The 18757-nt window shown below is 36.1% G+C and overlaps 1 protein-coding gene across 2 annotated transcripts in view; it reads left to right on the top strand.

The window, feature by feature from the left end:
- Positions 1-18757, top strand: part of LOC106670436 (band 3 anion transport protein) — a 239046-nt gene that overhangs the window by 85038 nt on the left and 135251 nt on the right. For both annotated transcript variants that reach the window (XM_024228293.1, XM_024228294.1), the window contains exon 2: positions 9103-9164. In XM_024228293.1, the coding sequence (XP_024084061.1) occupies positions 9126-9164 (39 nt within the window). In that variant the 5' untranslated portion in view covers positions 9103-9125. The remainder of the gene's footprint in view (positions 1-9102; positions 9165-18757) is intronic.

The raw sequence follows: 18757 nt of genomic DNA, 5'->3' as shown, positions 1-18757 counted from the left end.
ATTTTTATTCAAACTACATGTATTGTTGTCGTTATATTAATTACAACATACTTATTTTCATATAAACCAAATTAACTGTGATTAAAAATTAATTAGTTTTTATTTAAAAAATTAATTTTAATGGTTTGGTAGAAAATTAATCAAAACACCGGAATACGATTTTTTGATATAATGAATTTAACTAACAATTTATTGTACTCGCTTCGGCGGTACATATACTAAAATTGGAACAATTTATTACACGGTTTTGCTCATAAAATTTAATTAACAATTTATTTCATAGTTTTGCTCGTAAAATTACACCATTTTGTAATGTCGGGTATCAGAACAGGACAGTCATATTTTTTGTAGTTTATTTCAAACTAAGTACATGTAAATTTGTCGTTATATTAATTACAACAAGTTATTTTAATGTAAACCAAATTCATAAGGTTTTTATAAACATTGTTTAATTATGATGGTTAGGAGAAACTTTATTTAAAACAATTAAGTTTAACAAACAATTTATTAGATGGTTGGGCTCATGAAATTTAACTAACAATTTATTACAAGGTTTTGCTCAAAATAGTGCATTAAGAACAAAAGATGCGTTGCGATTGTGATAGTGATTATTGTGATAAACGCTGTGGACTGTACGCGACGTGTGCTTGCGGCACACCACACCAAAACGTGGCAAGGCGTCGAGTAGCGTCGCATGGCGTAGCATCGGGTAAGTGTGTTCCCGGCTTTAGGCAGCTTGATTTCATCTCTGGCTAATAAATCCACGATTTCATTATGTTTTTTTGCCACTGCGTCCTCTACTCCTACAAAAAATTACATTCTTATTTTGGGCCTTGAGATTGCAAAATTCAATTATTAATTCAGAAACCAAGTAGTCCCATTTAGCGTTGGGTTGAAAGTGGTCCAATTGTGCTCATACTGTCTGAGATGATACAATAGGTGTCATAACTTAGGGAGGCTACGTACCCAAGAGCTTTTGGAAGAGCATACATTTCCTTATAAATAGAAACTGATTCAGGTAATGAGATTTTTTTTTGAAAATTTACGAGCCGGTCATAAAAAGCACAGCCCACTCTCTTGTTTAGTAGAAGGACCGTCGGTAAAAATTGGTGTCCGGGGAAAACTCATTAATTTCGGGAATAAACAATTTATTTGCCAAATCGGATGGATAGTCGGAGTAGTCTTGAAGTAGTGAGTAGTAGGCGGACTACCTTATCGTAATCGAGTTATAAAGTAGGGGAAAGTTCGTTTTTATAAACCGAGTACATGTCCGGAGTCACAGCAAGAAAAACGTCTACAATAGGGTGAATTTTCTTCTTTGTCCAATACTGTTCGACCAAGACTTATGTAGACGTTAAAAAATAAGATCACACTCAGTAAAAAAAATTGATTTTAACCTTATCATGGCAAGCATGCTATGAAATCTTCTTAAAAAACATAAAACTTTACTTATTACTACGGAAATTATCAATCATAAAACCCATTATACAACATTTAAAAAAAACTTAGCATCTCCCAATGTCATACGGTTCTATCGTTTTACTTGTCAAATTCCTTGAAAAACCCTGAAAAATTTACATGCCATCCCCGACATCCAATTCCGGTTCAGACCACACCACTCTACACAACAGTGCAACAAGTACACATCATCGCATCCTTCCTTGGTGCATCTGGAATTCTGCTGTCTTACTTTCCAAACGTCTTAGGTTTTACTGTGTGTTCCGCAAGGCAGCTTTTTTGGTCCCAGTCTGTATTCAGTATACACTCTGACATTCCTATCGATCCCACTACTCCTCACATATGCACACAAACCGCCATCCGTTCAGTAAACACAAGGCAAATAATGACCTTTAAAAACACAGGACCATATCTCGTGTGTGGAAAAAAGGAGGATCAGACTCAACGAAACCAAATTCCAGCAAAAAACCTTCACCTCTCTTTTAATCCACTACAAATTTGTTCCTCTCCCAGAAACACATGTCCGCTATTTGGGACCTTTACATTGGTACCTTCACACTCGAGTAAAACTGAACTACTGAACGGTTTGAAATTCTCAGATTACTTCAACAGGCAGGTCGAACGGAACTGTGGAGTTTAACCTCCAAAAAAATCAATTCACTTCAGTCCAATGCTTCGAGCTTCGAACCCAAGCTCTCTACTTCTTCACTCAAATCCCATTTGTCCTCGAAACCGCAGATACAAAGGTCTCTATAAAACCCTGGACCATCATCCCAACACCTTTCATCCTGAACCTTTTCCGACCAAGAGGCCTGAAGTACCAATTGCCTCGCGATTTCCTCCCGAGTGCGGATAGTAAACAGCTTAATCGATTACTTCTCTACTCCTGTAATATAAAGTGGGCGTCGATCGGTCACATTTGGAGAATAAACCATTTATTGGTTCGTCACAACGATTCTGAACCGTTTCGTCAGTCAACCCTACCAGACTTTTATACTTCCGACCTGACTGTATCTACTCAGAAAATCTGGAAAAATAACTATTTCAAGAGCTGAACCTTGGTCAAACTAATAAATGAAGTCGATTTCAGTCATTTATTGTGCAAATAATCAAAGAATAACGCAGTCAAAATAAAAGGTTACTTCACACAACTTCAGTGGTTTAATTATTCAGAAATGGTGAGTTGCGGTCTGGTGTGATGTAGGTTTCAGAAAAACATTTTCTTTATCGTGCCAACGTTTCGATCTTTATTGAGATCATCTTCAGGGCTCGAAGTGTTTCTCTTCTGTGTAATTGTGCCGTAGTAGTAATTAATTCACTTCTGTAGTAATTAAAAATTTACTTGCATCCATGCTCAATCAACCTAATAAATACATTCACTAGTTTCGTGGTCCGCTTGACCAATTAATAACAAATACACTCCCATCTACAGACATACAATAATATATACAATTAAAAGGTAAGTAGGAGGCCTCCGGGGTACTTAATATTCCGCCGATGCCCACTCCTCTCATTCATACCAAAACCTAGATGACAGACCGTCAACATAGTTGGATATACTGTCGATATGCCTGTTCCCATTCATACCCATTTAGTCAACATTCTCGCTAATAAATACATTCATTAAGATATGACCATAGGCAAAGAGGCATATTGTAGTAAATGATACTTTTACTAGTCACAAATATTCAAATAAATTCTGCTGGTAGTGCTAAGCATCAAAATTTTCTTTTTGTCAGCGGGTAGACCACACCTTAATCTATAATATTTCAGACGCTTGCACTGCACGAGTATGCACTGTCTCGTCACACTCTGGGCAACATCTCTGTTGTCCATCCCCTATCAGATGGCCATGTGTGTGAAAGGTATGGCCTATCCTCAGTCTTGTTAAGATCGTTCTTTCTTTTTCATTTTCTCCACGGGTCATGGATTAACTATTTCCTTAACATTGCATACACTACCAGACCAAGAAACTGTCATAATCTCCGACAGCCTTAGCGTGCTAACGGCCATTAAATATGCGACTCGCCAACAGAATCCCCTAATAGATGAAATGCTGGATATGAGTGAGAAAATAAATAAAAAAGAGGTTGACCTCCACTTCATCTGGGTCAAAGCGCATCATGTAAATAGGCACAACAACGAAGTAGAATTATTCGCAAAAGACGCTGCACAGAATGGGGTTCCTTACAACATTATCGTCCCATGTGATATCACGCCTCACCTGAAACAAATTGCAAGGAGGAAATGGCAGAAACAGTATAACGAGTTCAAAATAACGAAAGGCCAGTACTACGCTAATATACAGCCTAGCATCCAACATAACCCTGGTACCTTAAAGTGAACAGAACAAGAAAGTTCTTCACGACGATATTCAGGTTACGGTCTAATCATAACCAACTACCATACCACCTTGCCAAAATTGGTATTGTGGACAGCGCCGGTTGTGGATGCGAAGCGAGGACCATTGCCGACTCAAACCACGCGATCCTGGCATGCAAAAGAAACACGATGGACAGGGAGGTGTTGTTCTCAGAACTAAAAAAAATGGAGTAAAATTCCCAACAAACATGGATATCGTACTCTCAGACACAAGAAACATCCCGATGCACTCGTAGCCTTTATAAATAAAAACAACATACATATTTGACAACACGAAGTACATACGGCAGGAACGAATAAAAAATTAAATTGACTCGTTCGTAGCGTGGGGTGGCCCGGGGACGGGTGGGTTTGGGTGGTGCTGGACTGTGGGGTCGGGTGCCATAAGCAGCCTGGACGTGTTTTGCCCCGGATTCTATGGGGATGTGGTCTTTTCCATGGTGTTATAAATGGTTTTTATCCACATCCCCGAAAATGGAAACCGTATATAGGCCCTAAAAAGAAATAAATAAGTATGAGTGCTGGTCCCCTTAGGCAGGCTTGGGCTTCTCCCGCTTTCCGGCTGCGCCTTGCCTGCCTCTTCGGGCTTCCGCATGCTGCGAAGGGGAGAGAAAAAAAAGAAAAAAGAAATGGCGGATGTTCAAACGACGATGCAAAAAAAAAAAAAAAACATCGCTTAGGTTTTCCATCGGAGCCGCTGCACTGACTGACATCTCTGGGTAATGTCGGGTCTTTTCGCCGCTTTGTCCGCTTATTCATTGTCCTGGACACATGACCCGGATCCAGGCTCTAACACTGTTTTAACTAATAAATATTAATAAATAAATTTTTATAAAATAATATTAAGGGTATTATGAAGTTTCATGAATTATTTTACAACTTCTCAATTACAAAGTTCCAAATTTATCGGCATCGAGTTCATAAATGAATAAATTATTTGTTAATATCAAACGATATATTTTATTCAGAACAATTTCTTCAATAATTATCCAGGCAATTTGTATTGATTGAACCACTTTTGTGCCGGTTCAAAGTTATTTGCATTACAATGCTCACGGCTTTTTAAAGGAATTGTTCAATATCAAGTCGGTTTAAAACACCATTTCATGTTATAACAATAGAAAAAAAGGAAAAAAAATATTAGAAACTTTCAATAATCGAACGGTCAGAAAATAGGATAGAAACGGATTAACGCTAAATCCGCAGACAGCGCTAATAAAAAGACTTAATTATTCTTATCACAAAGACCTAGTTAATTAAACTCAACCTTATTCAGGTTTAACTTGGAATTAGTTTAACAATTAAAAAATTAACGGTAAACTTTAATCAGCAAGATTTATACCAAATCGATTTTGTGAGGCTAAGAAAGTGAGGCTTTCGTCGGCAGGACCCTCTTGGGATTGATTTTAATATTTTGAGGGAGTGGGGACTTGGATAAAAATCGAAAATTTAATTGGATGTTAACATACTTAAAAATGAGAAGGAATAAAGAATGCAATTTGGGACAGGCGATCGGGATGTTACGTATAGAAAGATTCCGAAGGTGAACCGGACGAGGATGATCTGGCAAAACGGCAAATGATATATCATCCGAAGGAAAACAAAAGGTAAAAGAAAACGTTCAAACGGGCTCGTTTAAAGGCCTTTCGAGAGAGGAAAGACTGGAGGAACACGGCCGGAGTGGAAACGAGAACCCGGTCGGCCTTGACACTTCCAGTGTAATTTCAGTTCACCGAGCCCACGGCATCTGAGGTCTCCGGCGATGCTGTCATCACGGTTCACAATGGTGCTTTGTTCTTACGATTAAGACCAGCGCACCAAAGCCAATTGGGCCAACGCGCGGGGCTTAGTTGAAAGCCACGGACTTTCGAAAAAAGTTGTTCTCTATTTCTTTCTTTATCTACACTTCTACTCGATGAATTTTAATTTTTACTAGCATTTCTTTGTCAGAAGAGAGCACTTCCTATATAAACATTAATATTTAAAATTTTACCGTATTTCATCAATTTTTCAAGGTTTGTCTAAAGTTGTCATTTTTCGGTAGCATTTTCTCAAAAATTATTTAGTGGTTCCAATCTTTGTTTTTCTTAATGTACAACTTGTATATAGGTTTTTGTTGAAAAAAGTAATTGGTAATTATTTTCAATTAATTGAGGTTTTTAGTTGAGATAAAAAAGTCAATGGCACGAGAGGGATTCGAACCCACGACCTTCGGCTAGATACGTCGCTACTCTACCACTTGAGCTTGCTCCACTCAGACACTAATTTCCCATTCACTATTTTTCGTGACGCTGACTTTTTTACCTCAACTAAAAACCTTAATTAATTGAAAGATATTAATTGGTTAAGCGGACCACGAAAAATAGTGAATTTAATGAATTAAAATGAAGTATATTTCCCTAAAGCTCTCCGTGGCCATTTCATTTGTCGACGAGAATCAAATAGATTACACGACATTTGAAAAATGGCAAAAAAAAAGGGAAAATTCAAAAGGTGGGGTTGAGGTGGGAAGTTAGTGTCCGAGTGGATCGAGGTCACGATAGCTCAAGTGGTAGAGCAGCCGCGTATCGAGCCGGAGGTCGTGGGTTCGAATCCCGCTCGTGACGCTTACTTTTTATCTTAACCAAAAAAACCTTAATTAATTAAAAGATATTAATTGGTCAAGCGGACCACGAAAAATAGTGAATTTACGTAATTGGTAATTTTTGGCAACAACTAAATTGAGACCCAATTTTACACTTAAAAAAAAAAACTTAAAATATTTTCCCTCTTCTTAAACAATTCCTCCCTACGATTGTGTGCCTATTAATAATAATATATACTTCATTGCAAGAAAAAAGTAATAAACATACATATAGTATATAATTATAATATATTATATATAATATATAATTAAAGTAAATTTATAGAGTCCATCTGCCGGAGGTCTATTTACATTCGACTTCAATTTTTGGTCGACACAGAAAAAAAATGAAAACAAATAAATACAATTAATCATTAACTAAATATTACAATTAATTGTTTAATTTTTAATAATTACATTACTTCTAACAAACCATAATTATAAATCATGATTTTTTTCTTCGTTTAATTTACGAGAAATATAGATTATAAATTATGATTATTTGAAGATCGTGAGATACGGTCTGGTGTGACGTAGGTTTTAGAAAAACATTTTCTTTATCGTGCCAACGTTTCGATCTTTATTGAGATCATCTTCAGGGCCTGGGATTTATAAACATTGTTTACATTTTACAAATACATGTAGGATGTGAAAAAAATGAATTTATGCAATGCTAGAAAATTTATATTTAATCAAAGTATTTGTACTCACTCACAAGTGTTTGTTTTCTGCGTAATTGTGCCATTTTTGTGTGTCCTGTTGAGAATGCCATTGAGATATTGCTGTTTTATGTTTATATACGTTGGATTTTGAAGGGGTGGAGAAGGAAGTCGTATAGAAAGACATTTTTTTGTGAGGAGTAGGCTTCTTTGAGGTGAAAGGAAAAACATTGGTAATAGTTCGGCCGGATTATCCTTTCAGGATTATATATATAGACGGGGATAAATAGGAAAAGGAAAGCCAAATTGTTGAAGACTTACACTAAGCAGAAATGTTTGATGTGTGGAATGTGATGATTGTTTTACATCTTTTATGTATGTTATTGATGTTGAATTTGATTTATGATATTTGAACGTAACGAACACTGATGATGGCTAAATGTCGAAACTCGTGCGCCTTGCGAACCTATAGATTGTAGCTTTTGATCCTGGTCCGCCTATCCTCGCTATTTTTGGTCTGTCAGACACGTTTTTATTTACTCCATCTTCACGGGTATATTTCAGTCTTATAGTAATTAGAGACGTGGGATCACCGATTTCAAAGAATCTTCCCCAGGGTTTTGAACCGACTAATAGCACAAACCGGACCTCTGTAAATAAATCAGACCGAAGATATAAATTAAACGGGAGTTTTTATTGATTTCTTACTTACTTTTCTCTCTTTTAATGACACAGGAACCCACCAAATCGTTGACATCGGCTGAAAAAGGAGTACTTCAGCTTTCCAACGATTTCAAAAGTTTCAATATCGATATCTAGTTAAAAGTTATGAATTTTTAATTGGAACAGCGGACTTCAATGAGAAATAAATTGCCCCTAGCTAACCCAGCCCAATTTAAATGTACTATTACATAGTATAAATATATAATTTTATTATTTATATTGAAAATTCCTAGTTTTGTGTAGTTGTTTGTCTACTTTACTGGAAGCATCTTTTCGTTTTTATTACATTTTATATTTTTAATCTCATTTAATACTACTTGCAACCATCTGCAAAACCGCTCAGACACGTTCCTAAGATTTTAGTATCACCAAAAAAGTATTAAAATTTGATGATCCCAGATCCGTAGTTTAATCACGCTTAATGTTCTCAGGGGACAGCTTTTAATATTTGACTTTTTTATATTAAACTGCAGCCGGTTTTGCAAAGAATGAAAGATTCAATTAGATTCCAAGCAATGCCCCCATTATTTTTTCTTAATTCCAGAATTAAAATTAAGTGTTCTGGAGTATCTTGACTTGGTAATTGCAATTCATTATCCTTCACTCTGTCTGAAGACCCTTTTATGCATTTTTGAAGTTGTGAATATTTTTTTTTATTTCGATCCACTCGCCATCCATTTGTCGCCAAAAATCAAATAGATTACATTTGAAAAATGGTAAAAAGGATGGAAAATTCGAGAGGTGAGGTTGAGATGGGAAGTTAGTGTCCGAATGGATCAAGGTCACGATAGCTCAAGTGGTAGAGCAGCGGCGTATCTTGCCGAAGGTCGTGGGTTCGAATCCCGCTCGTCCCATTGACTTTTTTATCTCAATTAAAAAACTATGGTTCATCAACCCTCAGATCACCAGAAGTAACCAAAATGCGTCTGACATACCAAATCGATCGGAAAATTATCGAAAATGACATTATGACAAATTATGACAAAGCCATTTTATATGAAGTTATAATTTTGATCTTATAAATTTCAACTAACACATTCTAACTCTACAAAACGTACTTAGTCAAAAGTTTTCTTCCTCTAGGATCTCTTGCCTCGGATAATATGACATGGGCTGGATAATCCGTCATTTCGAATTAGTCTAACTTTCTTGACGTTTTATCCTCTATCGAGTGAAAGATGTTAAATATTTAACACAATTATTTTTAATTAATTCTGTTAAGATGGGATTATCTGATGTTTTTCTCTTTATTTTCAGAGTTATATTGGATGTAAAGCAAGATGAGCCGAAGAGTCAGCTTCCTTCCGAGAACTACAAAGGTTAGTTAATTTTTATTATATAAATTAATTATAAAGCATATTATATTATATATTAATTTCCTTATTGCCGAGAAAAATCGATGAAAACACAGAAACCGTGACTCCTTATTTTATCTCATTTTAAATTTTTTTTTTTTAAATCGTGCTACATTTTTAAAATTATGTTTTAAATGGGTGTTTTTGGGATTGTTCTAAGTAAATGTACTATTGGAAAACCTTTTCTTTCTTTCTTTTACTAGTCAAACTTTTTGTAAGTTTTGTGCATCTGGGTGAAATGCTGAGCAACAATTTATTTTATTATACTTGAATTTAGTAAAATTAGAACGTCATGGAATCTTCAAGAAAAATACACATATCAATAGTATATTTTTTCACGGTCCTCTCATATTTTATGATACACAATGTTAATATTTTATAAAGAGATGATAGGCCGTTGGCCTGGAGTCGGTGAACATAGTTGAACCGGTACTAGTTAACCTACGGTCAAGCCAGAGTACATATCATAACCTGTGATCATAATGATGAACTTATTCAGATATCGTGAGATGCGGTAACGACCGATATCTGAATAACTATCGATTAACGGTCACTAACCTCTACACATAATGATGAACTTTTGGCGATTCGGGAGGGACTAGAAATTAGAAATGTGAAAAATAAAATAGAATTAAAATTGTTTTTAAAATATTAGTTTTTGTATATAATAGTTTTGCATATAAAAAGAATCATAGAAGGAAGAATGGGGTTCGGGTTGAAAAAGAAAAAAGTTGAACCAAAAACGATCCTTGAGGAACCGCTGGTAATAATTTCCCCTTGTGGTCTTTGGGTTGATGATCCCTTTTGGATTGACTATTTGAGATCCAGATTTAGACAAAAACAATGCGGATAGGCGGACAGAAATGATCGTGAACGATCGAACTGTAGGTCCATTATCCAAGCATTTCGCCACTATCAGTACCTGAGGTATTCACTATTCGTATCCTTCGGCAAGGTGATGAACGTATGGCATGATCGTTTCTGAAGAACATAATCGGCAGAAAAACATACAAACCAACACCGAACGAGTGTCAAAGAACCAAACAGAATAGGATTACCAAATACGACCGAATTGCAAACAATTCCAGACCTTCAAAAATGGGGACGTTGAAACGTAACTGACTAAAAACAGCAAGGATATTCGGACCAGGATCATCAAATACGTCCGATCTGTAGGGTCCTACAATATGCATTAGCATGTTTAGAGGTGCCAGACAGTGAAGTTAGGGTAAAAGAATCCTCGTACAAAAACAAACATTGTTACAGCTAAACTGGGCAAAACTGAGAAGAGCGTTAGGGGTCTACAGTGGTCACTGGTATCTGAGAAAACATCTACACGACATGGGCCCTACACACACCCCCAACCACCCAATCCATTCATTCAATTAAAAGATCATTTATCAATTTTTATTGAACTATCCATAGGATCTAAGACCATTTTTAAGCCCAGAATCTGAATCACTGGACCAAACCAAAATGTGCAATATACGCATGTTTAGAGGTGTCAGGCAGAGTGAACTTAGACTAAAAGGACCCTCGAATAAAAAAACAATCATGCTATAACTAAACTGGGCAAAACTGAGAAGAGCGTTGGGGTCTATAGTGGTCACTGGTATCTGAGAAAACATCTACACGACATGGGCCCTACGTAATTTTTTGCCTTTTTATAATCCTCCTCTCTGGTTAGTCACTCTACACCACATCTCACACACACACACACACACACACACACACACACACACATACATACCCAACCAACCAATCCATTCATTCAATTAAAAGATCATTTATCAATTTTTATTGAACTAGCCATAGGATCTAAGACCATTTTTAGCCCAGAATCTGAATCACTGTACAAAACCAAAATGTGAAATATACGCATGTTTAGAGGTGTCAGGCAGATTGAACTTAGAGTTAAAGAATCCTCGTATAAAAACAAACGTGCTACAGCTAAACTGGGCAAAACTGAGAAGAGCATTAGGGGTCTACAGTGGTCACTGGTATCTGAGAAAACATCTACATGACATTGGCCCTACATAATTTTTTGCCTTTTTATAATCCTCCTCTCTCTTTCGTCACTTTGCACCACATGTCACACACACACACACACACACACACACACACACACACACACACACACACACACACACACACACTCTCTCTCTCTCTCTCTCTCTCTCTCTCTCTCTCTCTCTCTCTCTCTTTCTCTCTCTCTCTTTCTCTACCAATCCATTCATCCAATTAAAATATCGTTTATCAATTTTTATTGAACTATCCAAAGGATCTAAGACCATTTTTAGGCCCAGCATCTAAATCACTGGACAAAACCAAAATATGCAATATACGCATGTTTAGAGGTGTCAGGCAGAGTGAACTTAGAGTAAAAGAATTCTTGTATATAAAAAAAAAAAAAACATGCTACAGCTAAACTGGGCAAAACTGAGAAGAGTGCTAGGGGTCTATAGTGGACACTGGTATCTGAGAAATCTTCTTCACGACATGGCTATACTGTGAAACTTCTTGGGACAGTCATCATGCCACTACTTTCGAACTCTAAAGAAAGAGACTCCCTTATCGGAGGTTTCAACAATGTCCCTTTAGATAAGGAAGAACGAATGAAAAGGAAAAATGTACTTCCTCCGATTATATGAAATAATAATTGGAAATATTAAATAATTAATAACGGCAAATGAAAATATAACCAAGGGTACAAGGAATACCCAAAAATAATTCGAACTCAACTAAGGAACTAAAAAAAATACAATAACCATAAGGTTAAAGAACTTAGGGAACATCACGTATCCTTCCTAATATCCTCATCATTACCATCACTATCACTACATCCCTTCCTCCTTTGGTGCCCCTGGGTACCCACATAGCCAGCCCATCTCCATTTAATCACACGTGCTTCTTTCAGTAGATTTCCTATTCATACTTCGTTATACATAATTTTATTTCCAATTCTGACGGTCTGTTAATCCAGCCATGAGCTATATTCCACGGCACTAAAAAGTTTTCTTTTAAAATCCTCTTCAACGCCCTTTCTGGAAGGTAAAAGAGGGTGTCCTGATGATGATAGATTTGGTATTTTCCATGCACTGCAGCCTTTTGGATTATGGTACTTTTCCTAGTTCCTTAGCTCAGTTTGATTGACTCGATCGTTCTTTTAAGAAGTAGTAGATGATTGATTGTCAGTTACTCCCTCTTGGTTTTCTTGGTAGCCTAGGTAATGTCGGCAATGATTGCTTCGAGCATGATATACGAAGTTTTTTCCACCTACTTTAATCCTGTGTGACCCTCATCAATGACAATTTACAGATGTTGTACTACTTTTCCTAAGAATCATCTTGGAGACGATAGAAGTTAGATAAACTGAGTTGATTGTTTTCCCTGCAGGCTTTTATGGTATTAAATGTCTTTCATTGTTCTAGTATATAATTTCACATTATCATTCTACTTTTCCATAGATTTAGTCAGTCCATTACGTCTCATGCGAGTGATAAGTTAATTACCATGGGCTTAATATATAAATCTCGGTTTTGTCCAATAATTATTTACTTAGGGTTTTTCTAATGGGATTCTTACAGGGAAATGGACGGAAATTGAGATTCTACCGGCAGACTTCTGTTGCTTTGGAAATTATTAAATATGGCCAACTACAGGTTATGTCGGAACGGGATATTTTCACTCTCACGTTGTTTCAATTAAGGGAATAATATGAAGTTTCATAACAATGTACCATTTTTGTCGGCATTAGAACCCGGAACGTATAGCAGTCGTTTATATCAGTTAGTCTGAGGTCAAAGAGGCGGGGAGGAATTTTTCATGCGAAAGAAAACGTTAACTGAATTCATAAAAAGCCGTTAATTTAAGAATTTCGAACCGAAATTTTGAGGTTTGTACAATAATAAAACGAGTCCGTCTAGACCTTCCACCGTTTTTCTGATTTTCACGTTATTCCATATTTATTATATATTTATTTAACTCTCGACACGAAGAATAGCACAATTACACAGAAGACAAACACTTTGAGCTCTGAAGATGATCTCAATAAAGATCGAAACGTTGGCACGATAAAGAAAATGTTTTTCTGAAACCTACATCACACCAGACCGCATCTCACGATTTCTAAATAAATATCGATTAACGGTCACTAATCACCACACATTTATTATATACTTAGATTCTCTGAAATTGAAAGGAAAGATAAATAATAAAGCTAATTCTAACCTGAATATTTGCGAGATTTTCTTCTTAATTGATCTTAGTAGCCAAAGTAACACTGAACATTTCATATTGAGAAAAACGGAAACAACGCCTGACACGTCCAAACAGCGAGGATAAGCGGACCAAGATGATAAGAAACGATAAAATATTGTACAAGTCCTTGCACTAACATGCAGGAAAACGCTATTTACCCAATCGATTCTGTTATTAAAACTTAAAATTTGAAATTGAAAATTTATTTGCATAAGAGGTACAGTTAACAGAGAATAAGAAAACAGATAAAAACAAAAAAGTTAACAAAAATAGGTATTTCTTATATTTTATTAGATTTCGTGGTCCGCTTGACCAAATAAATTCTTTTCAATTAATTAAGGTTTTGGTTGAGATAAAAAAGTCAGTGTCACAAGCGGGATTCGAACCCACGACCATCACAAGCTTTGAATGACTTGAGTCGGGAAGTTAGTGTCCGAGTGGATCGAAGTCACGATAGCTCAAGTAGTAGAGCAGCGGCGTATTTAGCCGAAGGTCGTGGGTTCGAATCCCGCTCGTGACACTCACTTTTTTATCTCAACCAAAACCTTAATTAATTGAAAAGGTATTTCTTATGTCAACCCTTAATAATAACATTCTAGTACAGGAGTGTTGGAGTTGATTACAGTTACATTATATTAAGCAAAACCATATTTGAAAAATGAGGTCATGATATGAGCAGATAAAAAATTATAGTTCACACTTCTACAAACTGATGATTAGAACAACAATTTTTTTTACGTATTTTAACAAAATGAGAAGAACTTTAAATATTACAAATGACATGCTTTATTAGATAATTTTTGAATTTATTAACATTACTAAAGTCATAAAAATTGAATTTAGATTGAAGTGCAGTTTTAAACTAACAATGAAGGCACGTTTGGCAAAAAGTTCAGAATTAATTCTAGGCAAGACAATTTTTGATTTATTAGATAATCGAGTAGTATACATATGGAAATGTGTGGTGATTAGTGACCGTTAATCGATAATTATTCAGAAATCGTGAGATGCGGTCTGGTGTGATGTAGGTTTCAGAAAAACATTTTCTTTATCGTGCCAACGTTTCGATCTTTATTGAGATCATCTTCAGGGCCTGGGATTTACAAACAATGTTTACATTTAACAATTACATTTAGGATGTGGAAAAGTGAATTTATACAACGCAAAATATATTTTTTTTTATTCAAAGTATTTCTACTCACTCAAAGTGTTTGTCTTCTGTGTAATTGTGCCATCCTTGCGTGTCGTGTTGAGAGTGCCAGTGAGATTTTGCTGTTTTATGTTTATATACGTTGGATTTTGAAGGGGTGGGGAAGGAAGTCGGTGTAGAAAAGACATTTTTGTATAAGGCTTGGTATCAAAAACCAAGAAACACAGATCGCTACTTCAACTTTTTCATCTCACCATCCTCTTGATACAATAAACACGGCCAAAGGGTTACTTCACAGAATGATTACCCTAAGCCATGAATCATTTCACCACAAGAACATAAAGATATACAAACAGATCCTCCATAACAATCTCCACCCTAAACACATTATTAACAGAATAATCAACAACTACAACTCAACACTAACACCATCCACTATTACTAATAATACTACATTAAGTCTATCAAATACAAACAAACCATCCTACATTTCCATGCCATTTATTCAACGCCTACCAGATAAATCAAACACATTTCTCTCGTCCGATAACTTCAAAATAGCTTTCAAAAATTATAAAACAATCCACTTTTTTCCAAAATTAAAGTTCCCACACCAATAACAAATAAATCTGACGTAATCTACAAGAACAACTGTTTAAACTGTCCGGCAACTTACATCGGTCTTACAACCCAATATCTGGACAAGAGAGTAAAGCAACATATCTATGATTGCAAAAGAACCCAAGTAAAATCCTTCAGCACTCGCTACCCACCATTTTGAACACCAACACAATTTCGACTTCAAAAATCAAAAAATATTACATACAGAACAAAAGAAACATAAACGTAATTTCTTAGAAATGGTTTATATCAACAGAGATAAACACAGCATTAATTACAGAACAAAACAAACCTAAACGTAATTTCTTAGAAATGGTTTATATCAACAGAGATAAACACAGCATCAATTACAGAACAGATACATGTAAACTCAGTCGCAGCTACGCCATTATATTAATCAAATTCAATACAGCTAACATCATATATCATCACATTACATTCCATACAGTGCGACTTACCCTCCGACCAACGAGCCACTCTAAAACATAATAGTGACCACATAAAGAAATTATTTAGATATCTGAGAGCAGTGAACGCATATCAATTAATTTGATCCACCCTTTAGTAGAACTTTGGATTTCGTATGTATGTATTTATTGGCGAGGATGTTGCAGTGAATGTTGTGAGTAACAATGTTGTTTTTAACTGTACATAGTGAATGTGTGTAGTGGATGAGCGTATTTATTGGAGTGAATGTATTTATTAGCAAGAATGGAATGTATGTTTATATGTTCAAACAGTGTAGGTGTAAAATGAGGGCGGGTTGTCGTCGGCATGCGCAGTACCATGACGACCCGCCAAATGTGAGAATTAGTATGGGGTGTATGTTCTTATGACTTATGAGTAAGGACAGGTTACTGACGGAATATCGAGTACCTCGGTAACCTGTCAATATGTGTGAAAGGTGTTCTTTTAATTGAGGGAAATTAACAGTTTATAAAGGGGCGGGTGACGAGTAACGAACAGAGTGGGGTACCAAAATACCCTACTCGAAAACGCGAGAGTTGTTAATATGCGAAGTGCCGGTAATGGCCATAGATGCTGACTGGCGAAAAAAAAAAAAAAATGGCTTTAAAAAAAAGGGTCAAACATTTCTTTGAAAAAGTAACCTTAATTAATAACTTCAAGGTGGTTATATTTTTTAAACTCCAAAATTCTATTTTTAAATAAAGTTTATTACATCCCAGCATCCTCTGAAATGTCAAACAAAAGGAGACAAAAGACAGATTAATTATTAATTAAAGGGGATGGCGTGTTTTTGAAATGTGTGAAAAACGAGTGGGTAATTAAATTAAAAACAAAACAAAAACGGAAGTACATCAGGAGAGATAAATCGGGCCATTTTTCCAATTACTCATATTCACAGGAGGTTGTGCCAGCCTTGTGAAAACCACCGAGATTTAATCATACATCAATTTGAATCTGGACGGTAAACCTGAAGAAATGACAACCCTCCGGGGTGAAATATTTCAGGGCCAAATATATAGCGACTCATACTCTTCGGAAAGTCTAGAAACTTTGGGGGAAAAAGTCGTTTACTAACTTGGTCTTTAAAAAAGAAATTATACCGCTGGAGGTTGTTAAAAGAGATTCTTGGACTTATTCAGAAGAGACAAAATTCTACAAAAGATTAACTGAGTTGTATATATACTTTGTTGTATACTTATTACTTTTAAGTACATTAAAAGTCAATTTAGAAGATACTTGTACAATGTTTTTGTTGTTGGGTTATTTTTGACCATTTTGGTCTATTAATTGGCGTTTCCGCCTTTTGCCATCTAAAGAGATGTTTGAAGGATATATACCACTGATGATGAAACTAAGGGATTTCTTTTCGAGATCTGGATAGCGATGAAATGTTTGATCATCTTGGTTCGGCTGTCCGCGCTAACTCGATCCCTGTCAGATTCGCCATCAGTGGTTGGTCTGTTTGTTTTCTGTCAACTGTGTCCTTCAGAGTGGATCGTGCTTAATCATCGCCTTTCAGACATCATGACAATGTTGGATATAAAGTTGATGATGGCGAATTGCGAAACGTGTGAGATTTTACTAATGAATGTGTAGTTTTGACGTTTCCGGCCATCCTGGTCCGCCTATCCTCGCTGTTTTTGTGTTAGGCAAGTTTCACCATTTCTCGTGTATTTTTATGCCGCTTCTAGAAAAATTCTCACAATTTTCAATTCAACCACTGAAAATAATCCAATTAGGATTATTTGGCATGTAATAAGCGAATCGGTTTTTCACCATTTTCAGTGGTTGATCTGTGCGTTATTCTGCCAATTATGTCCTTCATAGACGATCGTGATATAATTTTCACTTTGCAGACCTCTCGGCAATATTTGACGGATAAACGTGCCGTTGATGATGAAATGTCGAAATGCGGGGGATGTTAGTAATGAACCTGTAGTCTGGACGTTTCTGGCCATCCTGGTCCGTCTCTGCTCGCTGTTTTTTCTGTCGACTTGTTTCACCATTTTTCATGTGTTTTTTGTCACTTGTATAAAAAACCCGTTAAATTTGTTGTGAATATCTCTAGGCAGGTTTGGTTGGTCAGATGCGTTTCAGCTTTTTCCCATTTTCAATGGTTGGTCTATGTGTTATTCTGTCAATTGTGTCCTTAAGAGAGGATTTTCCCCATGTTCTTTATCTTTTCGATTTAATAGCACATTTCACATATGTATATAAAAATGCCACTGATGATGTCGAAATGCCGAATCGCGTAGGATTTTATTAATGAACCTTTAGTCTGGACGTTTCCGGCCATCCTGGTCCGCCTATCCTCGCTGTCTATCAGACGCCTTTCACGGATTTCCAAACATTTTTTTTCCATAGTAATCACTGTAAGTTTCCAGTCGTTTTTGAAATAAGTGAATTGCATTACTTTATTGTCAATTTGTATGAAATGCACCGAGGAAATAGTCTTTTAGCAGAGGCTGCATTTCTTAATAGCACAATAACAAAGCCAAGAGACCGAGGAAATGCCCCATGTGCGGCGCAATTGTAACAGTAAGACATATTTTAGAAGAGTGCGAACAACTAGCGCCGCACAGAGCACGGTATGGCCTTCCTAATGACACAACAAAAGTACTTAAGCACAACAGTGATTATAAACGGAATTACCTAAAATTAATCAATGCGTATGGCTATATATAACCCACCACACGTGGTATATCCCTTCTATTTGTATGAATGTATTTATTTGCGTGAATGTCGAAGTATGCATGGGTGTGGCTGTGACGGAATATCAAGTACCCAGGCCCACCAAATTAGTATAGATGTGCTATATATTTGTAGTATGATGTGAGCGACGGGTCATTGGCATTTCGTTGGTACTATACTTCCGAATAAATGTATTTATTAGCGTGAGAGGTGATGGGTGAAAGGACGTGGCTGTCGAGGAATATCGAGTCCTCCACAGGCCCGTCAAACAATTTAGATTAGGATAGGTTAATGTGCGAGTGGAACTTATAAATACCTGACAATTAATTAAGGTTTTTAGTTGAGATGAAANAAAAAAAAAAAAAAA

The sequence above is a fragment of the Cimex lectularius genome, unplaced genomic scaffold (genome assembly GCF_000648675.2).
Source record: "Cimex lectularius strain Harlan isolate CLEC.00 unplaced genomic scaffold, Clec_2.1 scaffold1, whole genome shotgun sequence".
NCBI classification, from domain to species: domain Eukaryota; kingdom Metazoa; phylum Arthropoda; class Insecta; order Hemiptera; family Cimicidae; genus Cimex; species Cimex lectularius.
The sequence above is the reverse complement of the archived record's forward strand: the minus strand, read 5'-3'. Positions and strand labels throughout refer to the sequence as shown.